The sequence below is a fragment of the Teleopsis dalmanni genome, chromosome 1, assembly GCF_002237135.1.
Source record: "Teleopsis dalmanni isolate 2A chromosome 1, ASM223713v2, whole genome shotgun sequence".
Lineage (NCBI taxonomy): Eukaryota > Metazoa > Arthropoda > Insecta > Diptera > Diopsidae > Teleopsis > Teleopsis dalmanni.
This window is the reverse complement of record NC_051846.1, coordinates 206,794,980-206,811,458: the sequence shown is the minus strand read 5'-3', so window position 1 is coordinate 206,811,458 and position 16,479 is coordinate 206,794,980. Positions and strand designations below refer to the sequence as shown.

General features: G+C 30.8%; 2 protein-coding genes across 2 annotated transcripts in view; one reads left to right on the top strand and one right to left on the bottom strand.

Moving 5' to 3' along the window:
- Window positions 1–6,611: 6,611 nt before the first annotated feature.
- On the top strand, window positions 6,612–14,634 carry LOC119667136 (ras-like protein rasV). The gene is made up of 3 exons (XM_038076424.1): window positions 6,612–8,067; window positions 11,950–12,181; window positions 14,515–14,634. The coding sequence occupies exons 1-3, from the start codon at window positions 7,979–7,981 to the stop codon at window positions 14,632–14,634; spliced, it is 441 nt and encodes a 146-aa protein (XP_037932352.1). The 5' UTR covers window positions 6,612–7,978.
- A 150-nt stretch (window positions 14,635–14,784) lies between these two features.
- Window positions 14,785–16,479, bottom strand: part of LOC119667135 (sex peptide receptor-like) — a 12,506-nt gene continuing 10,811 nt past the window's right edge. Inside the window, exon 4 of the mRNA XM_038076423.1 lies at window positions 14,785–14,812. Coding sequence (XP_037932351.1) covers window positions 14,785–14,812 — 28 coding nt within the window. The remainder of the gene's footprint in view (window positions 14,813–16,479) is intronic.

Below are 16,479 nucleotides of genomic sequence, written 5' to 3'. Positions count from 1 at the left end.
CACATTGGCCATATTCGACTACTTGCTTAGGTAGATATTCATTCATATGCCCATGAATATACTCTCATACATCTATATATATACATATATATATTTATTTATCTACATATATATGTATGTATGTATGTGTGTAAGGTAGTTACCACAGTTTGGCTGTTAATGTTTGGATTTAAATGTGTATCTGGTTGCGTTTGTCTGTATTTTTATGACTTTTTTGAGCGTTTAAGACAATTTTAATGAGGCTTTTTATTAAACGTGCATTTTTTTTAATGTTTTGGAAAAATTAAGTTAATATTTTTATTTTTTTTTTTACTTTTAAAGAAATTTAATTTAAGCTTGACAATATATTTAAATTTCGTTTGACTCAGCTAAATGAAAGGAAACGTTCCAACGTTCCATAATAAAATTCTTTTTAGTATTTTTTTTAATACTTTTTGTGCAGTATCTGCCAATTAATTTCAAGCTTTCGCCTCAGCATAGATACATTTGGTTAAGCAAGTGTCACGTTTGTTTTTATGCTTATCTCGTTTAAGCCTTAAATTCAATTTAATATCAAAACATTTAAACACATTGAATGTTGAATGTTGTGTGTTGTGTGTTGTGTGTTGAAAGCTCCATAGGAGTATCTACTGTTGGCGCGAGACAATGTTTGCTTGTATCTAACTAAGTCACACATGTTTGTGCACATACATATCTCGGGTGTTACAAACGCATGAATTCGGTGAGAAATAAAAGAAACGAATTTAAATATTTATATGAAAACTGACACTTCAGGTAAAAAAAAATAAAAAAAATAAAAAAAATAAAAAAAAATAAAAAAAAATAAATTGAAATATTTACACGAAAACTGACACCAGATCAGTAGACATAAATAGAACATTTTTCAGCTTTCAGTTTCAATGAAGGTTGTGAAAAGCAAAGATTTTACAAGTTGTCTTTTGATAATATGCTAAATTAAAAATATTAAAATTTTCAATATATAATATGAATACTTTTTTTTATAAAAATTACAAATGAGATTAATTTTCAATCAGCGAAAATCCTCAAGAACTTTTTGCCAAAATTTAATCACTACTTCTTGCAGTCTCAAACAATGTTTTACGAATAATTAAATACAAGAAATATTTCCAAGCTCACTGATTATTATTAAAAAGTAAGAATCGTGCACTGCGATCTAAAAGATCTATTGTGCCGATTAGACGGATTAGAGTGTTTCTCCAAGTCCGATTTCTTTACTTAAAGACAGTTAAAAGCCTATCTTTCCTAGCCTTGGATCCTTATGATCCATGAAATATCCTTCTAGGTGTTTCTTCCACTTGTGCATCAGTGCCAGGCACTCCCCAAGCACATGGTATGCAGTTTCTCTCTCTCTCTCTTCTCTACAGTATCTGCAGCCTAAATTGGATTGAATTCCTAACTTTGATAGTTGTTTATTCAATCTACAGTGACCGGTCAATAATCCCGCAATAATTTTTAGATCATTTTTTGATTGTGCTATGCAACTTTTGAAGCATTTTAGATTGTAAGTCCTTGGTAGCCTTTCCCAATAAAGTTCTCTTTCTTTTTCATCTGCGCCGTTTATACGATTGGATAGAGTTCCTTTGCCTAGACCGCAGGTTCTGGTTCTGGGTCTATCATTCTTACAGCCACGCCTCTTCTTGCAAGTTTGTCTGCCATTTCATTGCCTTGAACGCGAGCATGTCCCGAAATCCATATTAGGTGCACCTGATTGTTCCTGCCGAGTATGTTCAGCTTATCAATGCACTCCCATACCAGTTTGGATGTTACCTGTAAGGATATGAGTGCCATTATAGCTACCTGGCTGTTAGTCAGTATTGTGATTTTACAGTTTCGGTAGTTATGTTTAAGGTTGAAATTGGCGCATCTAGCTATCACAAGACCACTGATGCTCACCCAAAAAATTAAATAAATTAAAAGTGACATAAAAGAGTTGTTGTTGTTATAGTAATACAACAACTGCTTATCGAAAACTATATACTATATTTATTTTACTATTTTACTATATTTAAATTTAATGTTTTTAGTATTTGCATTGAAATTTAATCCCATAGAAATCACATTTTTATGTGCTCTTAGTCCGCAAACACATATTGGTTTCACATAATCAAATAGTTTATTTTATTTATTTTAATAAATCTTTTAATTGCATTATATATACGGCTTAAGTTTGCTTGAAATGTATTTTTTATGTAGTACGCATAAAGCAGCTACAAATTTGATTAATATATATAATGCAAAAATTTATTTTGTGGCTATCATAAATAAAATGTGTCATGATTAGCACACACGAATGATTTTTGTGATATATCCAACCACTGTGAATGTCCTCGAAACACTTTGACGATAACCAGTGCTATTTAACTTTATACATTTCTCGCCAATAAATTTCAGAACAAAACATTTTCCATAAATGCAGAATGTTTTCAACTTTCAAATAAAAGCATTGCATGCGGCTTGAATTATAACTGCGAAGGTTCGTATTGAATATATATTGAAATAAAGTCGCTCATACGCACGAGTTGACCGAAAAATAGAAAGCACATCAGATATTAAATTGCATAAAATTTTTATTGAAAAGAAAACTGCTTTGTTACAATAAAATTGAAATTTTAGTACTTTTTTCCATTGTCCGGACTCATTTCGAGGGCACCCAACTCTCTTTGCTTAATACTAGTTGTGCAGTTCAAAATAATTTATATGGCTTGCACTTGGGACCACCTATCGTTTGGTCATTTGTAATATTAGCACGTTTTTTATTTTAAAGAATCATACATTTTTAACAGACACTTTTTATTAAAACAATAAAGTTATATATCAATGAAGTACATTAAGTTCAATGGAAATTTATTCGTCGAATTATTGTGTACTTGTAAAATTTAATACTTTTTTTTTAGCAGATGAATTGTGTATGTAATCGATTTTAACAATGAAAAATAAAAAAAGTTTTATTTAGTTCAAATGCTCACAATAATACTCAAAAGTGGCCCTTATAATTTCATAACATTAATTTAAAATATATATGAGCATTCCATTAGCTGCAGGGAAACTGGCTTTACGAATCTTTTTTTTCCATTTGTGAATCACAAATGCCAAGCATTAGATTACAAACATAATATCATGCATTCATCAGTCTAAATCTATGTATCTAAATTTTGGATTACAGAAGTAAAGTAAAGAGGTTTTTCGAACAGTAGTGAACTACAACAACAAAAATTCTTTTATATTATTTTAAATAATTGAATTTTTGGCTGACCATACAGCTGTTTCGAGTATTGCCAAAAACCCATCATCAGTAATCTTGAAATTATTTCTTGTATTTAATTATTCGTAAATAATTTTTTTGAGACTGCAAGTACCAGGGATTGAACTCGTGTCCCTCCAAATTTAAAGCTCAGACTCAGCGCTTATTAGTCAACTGACCCAAAGCCTTATTTGACTTGCATGTTCGCACATTTTTCTGGAGTTTTTTAATTTCCTGTAAAAGTTTATTAACAAATTTACTTGCTGTGTTATATTAAAACGAAATCATAAAAATAATTGATTTTGCTCATATGACTTACACTATCTGAATGACACAGTCTACAAATAAGAACATTAATTAGTCTTTAGTACGGGCAAAACACTGGCTAACAGACAGACATTCCGATCGGTCGGAAGCTACTTTTGGTAGTCACAGTTCTAAATAAAAATAACAAAAATAACAATTAGTTATCTACTGGCTTAACATAAAGTGGCCAAGCTACTATTATTTTCAAGTCATTTGATCCTCTGAATTTGCTAGTTGAATGGTTCTGAACCATAATTCGGTATTTGATGGTTTATTTAGCTAGAAATCTCAGAAGATAAGGCGAAGACTGTGGTTGACATAATTTAAACGTATGAAAATCATATAATATATGTTATGTCTACTACTTACTGAACTTCAGGGGGCGCATAGTGGTTCCACAATTTTTCGAAATATTACACAGTTGACAACAGTTGACAGATAAGATGCGGCCAAGACTGAAATAGATGTTGTTTATGTTTATGCTAATTAAATTACATACACTTTCTACTGGTAATTTCATGGACTGCTGAAGTCTCATAGCGGTTTCACAAACTTTTTTAATTTAATAATATTATTTGCAGCTTGAAAGATTATAGTTCATATATGTCAAGTTATTCCTATACCTTTGTCATTATTTCTATTATCTCTACAAAATTTTAACTTAGTTTAACTTTAGCATTTACTTCAACCTCCCTTCAAAAAATAATTTTTATTAGGTAGTTTTTAATAAATTTTTAAAATATTTTTGTCAAAACATTCAAGAGAACTTTATGGAGTTATATCAACTACTAAAATGAAACTGAAATCAGAAACCATTCATATTATATAGGTTAATTATACTTGTCATATAAAACATTTCAATAAGCTTTTAGTACATTGACGTGACTACAAGGCGACATCGAAATTTATGATGGACACAAAACTAAATGTCCCGGAATAATTTCTATTATTACGAATAAAGTTTTATAAGCAAACGTTGTTATATTATGTAGCCATAAACCAAACTAAAGATCTATAAACCTGAATTGTTAAAGACACTATTCCACATTATGCGGCAATAAATTCGTAGAAATAAAATAATTTTTAACAATTTTTGGAATTTCCAGCGATTTGTATTAACAAAGCCAATAAGTCAACTAAAATATGTGACAAATCCCTTTTGCAAGAAAAAACAAATTTACACAAGAAATGAAAAATGCTTGAATGAAGCAATCATTCAAAGTGGTTTTTGTAGAAATGGTAAACGCTTATTTTTGCGACCAAAACTACAAGATTTCCCCAATGCGAGCTCCAAAAGCCAACACAAAAACTTCGCATCGAGCCAAAAGTTGAAAAGTTCTTTGCCGAAGCTGAAAAGTTTGCATTTGTTTTTGAACTGCTGGTTTTTTGCCTCGTCAAATTGAATTTGCGCTACTTTCACCAAAATCGAAACCCCAAAATGAGACACCAATCAACACTTATTGCCCAAACCCCACTCCATGCCACTATGCAAATCATGCCAATATTTTATCAAGTGTCCCCATTACCCACATCGCTGCAATACTGCAATTTAGGTTAGAAAGCAAACTTTTCGAAAGTTTGGCACTTCTAAAGGCAAACCTCGCTTTTGCTCCAATTTTCCGAATGTTCCACTGACAATGTTTACAATGTTTTCAGTATAATTTCAATTTAAATTTTTCACTTGGAAATTATCTACTGCGGTGGGAATTTGTGGGTATAAACAAATTTGTAGATTTTGCGGCGAATGCTTTTGTGACTAGAAGTGAATAAAATTTATCAAATAATGACATTTTAGCATTCGAAACATTTAAATTTCTAATTTATTTGTATATAAAAATATATACTTCGATAGGTGCGGTTTATTTAATAATAAAGTATGAGTATGTATTTCAAAAACAAACACAATTTTTATTTCCTCTAAACTTTTGTCTTTTGAAGAGGCTTAAAGTGAAGCCATGCAAGTTCTAGGTAAAACGAATTGGATCTCATGAATGTTAAAAAAAAAAAATCATGAATGATGTTCCATACCTTAAACAACGTCCTATATAATGATAAAATTTACAATTGAGCAATTTTTAAATCAATGAGCTTACTTAATAGAGGTCATACAAATACTTACACAATAGTACAGCAAAAATAAGTTAAGTTCTATAACTCGATGTGATTTGACAACATTAAAGACTGAAGATCGCTTTATTTGGAGTATTTTTAAGCCACAAAACCTTAACATCAATGTTGAGACCCAAATCTAATGCGTATTAGAAAGATCTTCTATGAGACTGGGTCTACCATATAATAACTTTTGTTGGGGTTGTGATTCTGCGGATGATTAGAAATCTGCACTTCACCCCATTAGCTAGGAAAAGATTTAAAACCGAAGGGGCCTCTTGTTGGTTGTCGAACTTTATGCGTGACTTCGAGACGCAGACCTGGCCGTTCAAGTTACTTAAAGCATCTCGAGTACCTTAAAGCTTTGTTTGTTCACTGAGTAATGCGGTGCCTTTGGGAGTGCTGAGTCTATACACGATGCTTATTTGTAATATCCCAACGGACTGTTATCTGAACTCAAGTCAGCTTTGGGCACAACACCGCCACTCAAATGTCACCTAACTTATTTTAAAAATAACATATTTTGTATATATTGAAACCACTTCATTTAATTATTATAGTATATCTATTTAGTTATAAATCAACTATGCCTATATTTAAAAAATGTGTGAGTTAAGAACTTCTACGCAAATAAAATTCTTCACAACATATAATGGACTATTCACACTTCAATATTATTTAATAGTTTAAATCCTACACTCTTGTAATTTTGTTATTTAATTAATATTTAATATGAAATTACTTTTATATGTCATTTTACACCAACTCATTACGGCTTAACTCAATATTTATAAAGTATAATTATATTTACTTAAGCAGACGTATAAACACTTAACCCACACACTGAAGTTGTGCGAAAGTTATTTAAACCACTTTTGAACATTTAATAGAGCATTAAATTTATTTATGGTTTTTTTCACTTACAGAATAAATATTCCGAAATAGCGGCATAGCACGTAAAACGAAAATCGCCTAAATACCTTTGTTTTTTGCAATTAAAAGCGTATTTGCATATAACGCCTAAGGATAATGAAACGTTATAAGACAACAATAAAATACAAGTAGCTCCAAACAACAAACTACAACAACAAAAAATATCATAATAAAATATAAAAGAAGCAACAGCCGCAAACAGGCAGTGTGAGAGCTGAAAACGCTACATCAACAAAAATATCATTGGAGACAGAAAAGACAGAAAAGCAGCCTAACAGCAACTGCACCAGCTAAAGCAAATCAAGCATTTACAACTACAATACACTGCAAACAGTCATCAGAGCAAGAAATTACAATAACAAAAAGAGAGGAAAATCTATACAAAATAATAAAAAAAATTATTTGTTTCACTTATACAAGCACACACACACACAAACATTATTTCGTACGCACACACAATAAACACAAATTATACACAATACGGTTACTCCATTGGGACAACTACAATTTGAACATTCTGTAGTCACAACTTCCTACGTCACCCCAATACCTAAGACAGTTGTTAGAAAGTATAAATGAAAGCAAAGCAGAAGTTGTTGTATTTGTAATCGCATTTTTATAACTGCGAAACTACGAAGCGTGTTGATTGTATAATAATTGCAATAACATTTATTTTGTTGTTGTTGTTGTTCGTCCAGCGAAGGATAGTACACCACAACATAACAGAATTCGTCATTGTCTCAAATCATCATAAATAATGTTAAGCATAGACGTCAAGTACTGAAAAGATGGTAAAATCCTAAATTCTTTTATACTTGCTTTCGCAGTTGTACTCGTCAAGTAATATCATTTAGGACTACAGCAACAGTTTTATTGTATGGCAATAGGAAAAAGAAAAAAAAATTAAGTGACAGTTGAAAACTTTACTGATTTATAGAGAAATATAAACGGCACAACAACAACAAGAAAAACAACAACAACAGGAAAAATATAAATAACAGTTACTACAATACACAAAAGCAATTTAGAAAGCAAAAAGTTTCAGAAATCAAAAGAAAAGTAAAAATTTAAAACCTTAAATGCGACAGATGCTGCAGTAGCAGAATTAAGAGCAGCATCTCAACGCAACGCAACGCAACACAACGCAACGCAACAGGGACATCAGCACAGAGACAGCACCTTTTCACAGCATACAAGTTGCTTTCATTAAGTGAATTGCTACAAATACAATTGCTGTTAGTAGAGACTTGTGTCACCCACAGCGGCGCAACAGCTTCGTTAGTCATCTAATTTGTTTGGCTTTTGCTGAGGTGTGAGTTTGATTGTGTAAGTGAGTTAGTGAGTGAGTGAGTGACTGAGCAATACGCAATGCGGGGTAGACACCTACGTAGGCGCTTTAGCTTGCAGCCTTCCTTTATGAAGGACGACAATGCTGAGGATAAACCAAAACGCGATAAGTAAGTCATTCTTGTGATTGCAAATATTGTTTTATACCTAACATACACTTGTACACTTGTATATGTTTATTTATGTGTGTAACTATGTGTGTTTTTTACAAAACGTTTTTTTATTTATTCATGAAATTGTTTTTTCATTTCATTTCATTTTTTTTTTCTGTTTGAATTTTGTTTCTTTTTACAGCTGTTTACTTTTTCGATTTTGCCATTGTTTTTATTATTTTTATTATTACTATCGTTGCTGTTGGTATAAGCGTTATTGTTGTTGTCATCATTAATTCGACGTTGCACAGCATTCGATATTCTTGATCCAGTGCCTTTTATATGATTCCCTCCCTGCGTTACTTTTGCTTTTATACATTTTCGTTTTTTCGTGAAATAAAAACCGAATTTATTAACCTTATTTATTATTTCACTAAAAGGACTTTGAAAGGGAACGTTATTGTGCGAAGCATAAAAAGGTTGAGAAAACTCATTAAAACTTTAATCTAGGCAAGTTCGATTTTTGCGATTTTCTCGAATTTTTTTTTTGAATTTTCATCTTAATATGACAATAAAAATTTTATTAAACCGAAAAAAAGGGTGAGCATTCGCACATAAACACGCAATATCGCTCGCAAGGACAATAATTTTACTTATTTTTCTATACGCTCTTGTCCTAAGCTCAGGATTTGGCATAAGCTTTGAAGGCAAAGTCATAAATAAGCATAAAGTAACCAAAACAAAAAATAATTTGGAGGCTGTAAAATGTGTCAAAGGATTTTTTTTCTTTTATTATGGAAAACTAATTGTAAACCCAGGACAAGACAACTTTTGATTGCGACTTTCCATTTTTTACCCTTTTGTATTCGGTTTCATTCTGGGTAATGATGTGGTTTTGCAAAAAGGCTTGAGTTTTAATTAAACAATTGCAATATTAATCAGTGTCCTTGTTAGAGCGAAAAAAAATTCCATATTTTAAGAAACCATGGCAATTATAAATTAAATATAATGAAAAAAACCCGCACATAATTTTTTGAAGTAATTATATCAGACATTCAAAGTGTTCTTAGAATAAGGTGGACTAACAAATTTATGGGCATTTCTAGGATTCAATGAAATATAATCAAAAAACTCATCACTTAATATAAGTTAATTTTAAATCAATTTCCAAGTAAATTCCTTCATATCACTGCACAATTTTTGTCGAATTTATGCACTAAAATAAACAACAGTCAAAGTGCCAATAAAAAACACACAAAAAGAAGAGAAAACATAAGCTGCAACAGTGCCACCTAAAACCAGTAAAAAAAGCCTAAGTTACTGAAATAATTGAATCATATATTAAAAGTATCGTTTTATATACGAACTGCGGTATGGTGGAAAACATGGAGAGTAACAGTATGAAATTATGTAATGTGATAACTAAAGTGCCAGATAACAGCAATAAAAAAAATTATAGAAAAAAGTAGGTAGATGAAGTGGAAGGAGGATTGAAACCTTCTCAATTAGTTAAGAGAGCCTTTCTGATTCTACATTCTACATAAACCAGCCTTGTAATTAATAATTACAAGTATCTTGAAAAACCAATGTTGAAAATATCGCCAAGTGTGTTGACATAGCCTTGTCATAGACATAACAAGTGTTCCGGTATCTCCACCTCGTGCGCCCGTAGAATTGTATTACAGAAGATTCGACAGGGCAGGCTAAGCTAGGCTTGATACCGTCCTATAGTTCAGTGTACTGTTAGCACCGTTATTTTCTTAAATTACTCCGAATATCTTATATACTTCAATCCGCTAAATCGGAGCATCTACATTTGGAGTTTAAAGACTATGTAGTGCTTGACCTGTCTATTGAAGAAATGTAAGCCCAATTCCTGTTGACCTTTTACAAAAAATTGTCGTATTTTGATTTTTATCTGTGACTGACAGGGACAGGTAGTGCGAAGACTGGAACTCTCTAACTTATCCTAGTTTTAATTTCATAACATTTTCTTTTTCACAAATCTCTCAATACAAAAATCTTAAATTTTGAAATTATTTGCTATTGTATTTATCTCCAAAAAAAATAATATGACTGTAATACCGTTGAGTTCATATTTCACGTATTAATTTTTTTTTTGTCACATTAAATATTTACCAAAAATCTGTTGTTATGTACATTAAAATAAATTCCATATCTTAAGCATGTTGCTAAGCAGTATAACTATGAAAAATTGGTTTTAGAGGTCACTACTTCTTGAAATTTGTTTTTCTTTTTAATACGCTATAAGTCGCCAAGGAGTATTGTATTTTCCCATGAGGTTATCTATTATCATCAAAAGATTAGCATTACTGTTATTATGTTTTTTGTTTTTGAGTAATAAATGGAATACATTTATTAAAATTTTTAAATCTACTTGAAATTTCATTCATACTTTTGTGTATGATAAACTTAACTAGGAATGGCTGGAGGCTTTAAATGACATTTCGCTCAACTAAGAAGGAAATTCTAAAACAGAAAATTTTTCTGTCGACCCCAATTAGCACCGTTGACATTTAAATCTCGAGCCTCTGGGCAACATATCAACAAACTTGAAACTGTATTACAGTGATCTTTACCAAAAAAAGCAAGCAAATTAATTCAGCGCATTATTTCAGTGAATAAAAATTACGGCACTCATACGCCCACGAGACAATTTTTATTAAAGAATATGAAAATATATTAAACAAGCAACTAATACTTCAAAATCGATAATATTATTATATTAATATTACTATTAATAATTATTTTATATTTTATTACACACAATAAAACAAACCAACACACTTCAAAAGCATATAAACCTCATCCTGGAGTATTTCCAGAAATGGAAAATAAAAACCAATAATAACAAAATTAAGGCTCTGTTTATTACGCATAAGTGAAGACAGAACCAGTCGAGATTGAGAGTGGGAGATATGGTAATAAACTGGGAAGATAGCATTAAATATCTAGGCATCACGGTGGACATACGATTCGATTCTGTGTCAAAACTCTTCATCACCTCCAACCGCTATTCAAAAATGGGAATCTCAATGCTAAGAACAAAAAGCTTTATATAACCAAATAATTCGACCGCCACTTCCATATGGATGTGTAACCTTTAGCAAGGCCTCAAACACTATTATTTGACAGCTGGAAATTGCAAAAAGCCAAGCTCTGAGGAGACTTTTCAAGGTACCATAATACATTAGGAGGAATGACAAGATTGATCCGATCAAAAAATACATTAAAGATAGAGTCCTGAAATTATTTACGAAAACTGATTGGCTTACCAACATCGCGTTATCGAATCGCAGAATGTTTACAGGCTACTCGGGGAGATATGTAGGTCTGAGGTCAATTATTGCTTAGTCTAATGAACTGATAATAAACAATAATCCAGTCAAGGCGTAGAGAGGGGTTATGAAGAAACCTCGCAGTTAATATAGAGTAAAAATGCTCAAGTGCACTGACTCAACTAGCCTCAATATAATAATTAATTATGTTTAATATAAGTCAAACAATTGCCCACTATATAGTAATTTATATGCATCAACAAGTTTAAATTTTTTTTTTGTTTGTTATTAATATATATTAATTGTTTGTAAATATTTAAATCATTTTTTTTTCTCATGTATTTAAATATACTTTGCCGTTTTTAATTAAATTGCAGTTTTTCTCTTAAAAAATTTTATTTTTAATAAAGTCATATTTTCGTTCATACACAAAATACTTTTGAGTGTTTATTTAATTACACAAATTACGCTGTGACAATTTTAGTGCCAGTATGATAAAATTAAACTTTTAATATAATTATTTTTTAAATATTTTTTTAAATAACATTAATGAAATTTTATACTCGTACATGCGACCATTTTAATTTTTTCCCTTCTGCAGAGCTGGTCGGAATAATGCAGTGGATGATGCTATAGGACCCGCAAATGCGCGTCATAAAATCGTCGTTATGGGTTCTGCGAAAGTTGGCAAAACATCAATAATTACACAATTTCTATATAACTCATTCACCACCAAATACAAAAGGACCATTGAGGAAATGCATCAAGGAAACTTTTCAATTGCGGGCGTTAGTCTCACATTGGATATTCTAGATACGGCAGGCTCCTATGAGGTATGTAACATAAGCTAGTGTACTCGTACTTATGCAGTGCTTTAGTATCAGACGCAGTGCATTTATCTGTACTGACATAAAAACTTGCGCTTGCTTCATAATAAATTTAAGTTGATAAATTTCAAGTAGAAAAAAAATAGAACTCTTCTACCAGCGATAGAAAGTGGTAGAAAAGTAAAAATCCATGTGGCAGAAACTACTTAAACCCAGTTTTCTTATGTTCTTTTCATGTTAACAGGTTTTTAACTTGACTGCTATTTGTATTTTTAAAGTGCAGCATCAAGAACAGCGGAGGGAAGGACTTGTACAATGACTGACATTTTTATTAAAAATCCTTTTTGTGGAATACTCCTCATTGTTCTTCTCTATCCTTTCACAAAGTTCAGTCGACGTGCAACGAAAATGGCGTTACCAGCAGGTGATTGTGTTAGCCATTTTGCTCTATAGTTTTTGCCCGAATGCGATTTAAACGGAAATTAATGTTTGTAATTGAATTTCATTGACATTCATTTTAACTCGTTTCTGTTGTGTCTGTTGTGTCTGTTTTGAGGCGAAATGAAGAACAATTTCCAATTGAAATTTCATCCAAAAATGCGTTCATTCAAAAAAAGTGCGAACTCAGCAAATAAAATTTTCATTGCAATCCCAAATTGAATGAAACACAAATTAATTATTTCACACGATTGCATATGAAACTGAATGCTCAATTCAATTCGAGATTCACTTACAGATACAGATACATATTCGCTTAAAATATGTTAAAAGGTTAAATCTGACATACGTACTTATACGTGCGTTTGAAGTTAAAGGTTTCCACTGACAATTATTACACATAAAGTCATTATGGCATTGTTATTTGATATCAACCAATTTAAACTGTTCAGCATTTAAAAAAGATATTTTTTCTAATCAATGAATAAAATAGATGTGAGATTTATCGCTCAACAATCGTGATTAAATAACAAACAACTTTTCTACTCTAATTATTTTAAAAAACTGAATAACTAAATGATACTCGTACCATAAAAAACAGTTCACTGGAATGTATCTTAACTATAAGACTAAGAATTATATTTTTATTAGTATTTTCTAGGAAATTTAAAATTCAGAGTAATTTTAAAGAAAATATACAAAAAATCTGAAAATAAACATAAGATTTATAGCATGGCATGCAGCCAAGAAAAAGAAGGAGGAGGTTGGCTTATTACAAATGTATATTCATTATAAATGCATTAGGACTATTTAACAAAGTTCTTCTTTTAAATTGAATGACTTTAATTATTTAAAAGTCAAGCTCCCAGCCACAATTCAAATCAAATAGCTTCAAGCTCTTCTCTTTCTTCTACATAGCATACGAATAATGGTCATGAATATTTCAAATGCGTGTTTTTAGCCTGAAAGTCTGAAACTTTTAATTTCATTTATTCTAGACTCTCATTTTTCTTGTGAAGACAGTATAACCTATAATCAATAAAACTTAAAAGATTACAACTTGATTTCATTCTAATTTCTCATACTTAATACTTGTTACAACTGGATTAGGTGAAACCATTAAACTTAAATGGATCCTTAAGCATTATTCATTTCGTTCTACTTTCTTATACTTATTGTTAAGATTGGATTAGTTAAAACCATTAAACTTAAATGGATCCTTAAGCATTATTCATTTGATTTTACGTTCTTATGCTTATTGTTAAGGTTGGATTAGTTAAAACCATTAATCTTAAATTGAACCTTAAGCATTCTACGTACTGAAAATTACACATTATACGTACTTAAGCGTATAAAACTACTATACTACACCCACTATTTGTGGTCCTAACCATCCTTTACTATTTACCTACCTACATTTTTAATATTTAGATTCACTACTGGGTTTAAAGCATCTACGAACCACTTTCTTTGCGACTATAAGTGGTCTTTTCACGGAATATATTTTTTTTATAGAAATTTATTTATTAAATCTTATAAAGAACAATCGACGAAAGTATCTTAAAAATAACCTAAATTTATATATCAATATAGTGAACTTCTAAGTTTCCCCACATGTTCTTCCTCCAGTGCGCCAATATGAAATTAATAACTAATATATATACTATACTATATACTATTTATGTCTTTTGTATAAATCTCTGATGAAAACAATTGTAAATCAAAACTTCAGCTGGAAAAAATTACAAAAGGGTAATAGGCGGTTGTATTCCTTTGTCTGGCTTAGATGCACAAAAACCCTAATTAGTGTCTATTTTTGTATCATTTTTATACAAAATTCTTTTGTTTAAAAAATAATTTATTTTTGCCTTTATATTAAAAAAAACCAAAAATTATTATAGCAAAATGAAGATTGGGAAATGGTGGATCTTCTTGGTCAAATTTCAAATAACACTAAATTAGCTTTGAATCTGAATACATTTAGAATACAACCATATATACCATATAAAGCAGACTTCTAAAAAAACTCGTTTTATTCCCTTAGATAAATTATTTAAATAAGATGACACCAATTATAAAATCGTTAAATTCTTAAGTTGAAGTTGATAACACTGTAAAAAGTTAGCAAGAAAGATTTTAGCATGATCCGTTACCCAGTTTCTGTCCACAACTTATTTTTTAATTATACTTTCGGTTGTTCTGCGATGGCACAAAGTTTTTACAATTATACTTTTGATTATTCCGCAGTGACATAAACTCAGTAATAAAGCATAATTTCCTTGATTTAACCAGGTTTTAACTAAATCTCAGGTCGAAATATTCTTACTCGACGCTTTATGTTGGATCCAGTGGCGTCTCTAGGCGTCAGCGATGTCGGCAAGGCGACGGCCTCGCGCTCACATGGGCCTCGCAAAAAGTTACCGACTGTGGATTCTAAGCACTTAATAATATTTTGAACAATTTGGTTTAATAATGGCATAAACCATATTCGAAATATTTCCGAATGTTTATATATAGTATATATAGTATATAGTATATATATATAGTATATATAGTAACCAGACATGTTCACAGTTCCAGTCAGTATAGCTTCGACGGAAAGAAGCTTCTCAAATTTAAAATTGATTAAGACGTACTAGAAAAGTATGATGATCCAAGAGAGACTATCTCCATTCGAAATTCTATAAACTGAAAGGAAAATAGCAGCTGGCGCAAATTATGATATAATTTAAAAAAAAATTGAGTGAATCTAAAAGTAGGAAAATTCGTTTATTTTAATTTGTGTTTATTTTAATTTGATTACCAATAAAACTTTCAATCATTCTTTGTCATATTAGTGAATATAACTCATTTACTTTTACAATTGGATTATAAAGGGGGTCTCGCAATTCTAATGTCGCCGACGTCCAGAGTTGGTCTAGCTCCGCCACTGGTTGGTTCAACCTTACGAGATGTTAGTTTTCATATATTCTTTACTACTATTCTTTACATATTTTTATGATCGTACCTAGTTGAAACTACATATATCAATTTTAATTTTATTATTCCCTTAATCAATTGCTATCATAACTTCTATTGATTAATTCTTAGGTTTATATATTAAATTTGAAGAAATAAAGAATTTTGTTTTAAACCCCGGTACTAACATCAGTTGCGTACGATAAATGATAGAAACTCCATTTAAAAAAATATTTCGAACTAATTTTGATATTGTGATAAATTGATATTACCACTAGCTTTCAGAAAGAACTTTATAAGCAAATATTTTTGTAGTAAACTGATTGATCATTAATGAAGCTTAATACACTTCGACTGAATCTTCAATTCGCAATGAATTCAATGAAAATCTATTAAACTTTCACCATAGAACATATACTCTTTCTTTTAATGGAACTCTAACTTCCGAAAATCTCTTCAATAAAAACCAGTGCACAAAAATAACAATGATAACGTATCCTACTAAACTGACTAGTTAACTATAGTGAAGTGGCAGTGATGCTTGGACGTAGTATCCAAAACTATGAAGTCAAATGTCATGCAACTGAAAAGATAAAAATGGAAATGTACAAAAGTGAACTGGAAATGAAAACGTAATAGAGTAGAGTAAACAAATAACAGAGGATAAATAAGTGAATATTTTTTGCACACTTGCGGTATATCGCTTTCCCCTAATGACCTATTTCTATATACGAGCGCCGGAGCGCTCTTAACAATACCAAAATTTATACGTTTAATGCTAATAAACGTGTATGCGAAAGCGGAAAAAGGAGCACAGACATAAAACTACTGATGCTAGTGCGGTTTCCGGCCTTGTGTCGAAGAGTACACAGTCAAACCTTCCACACTTGCAAATAACTGTAAATATG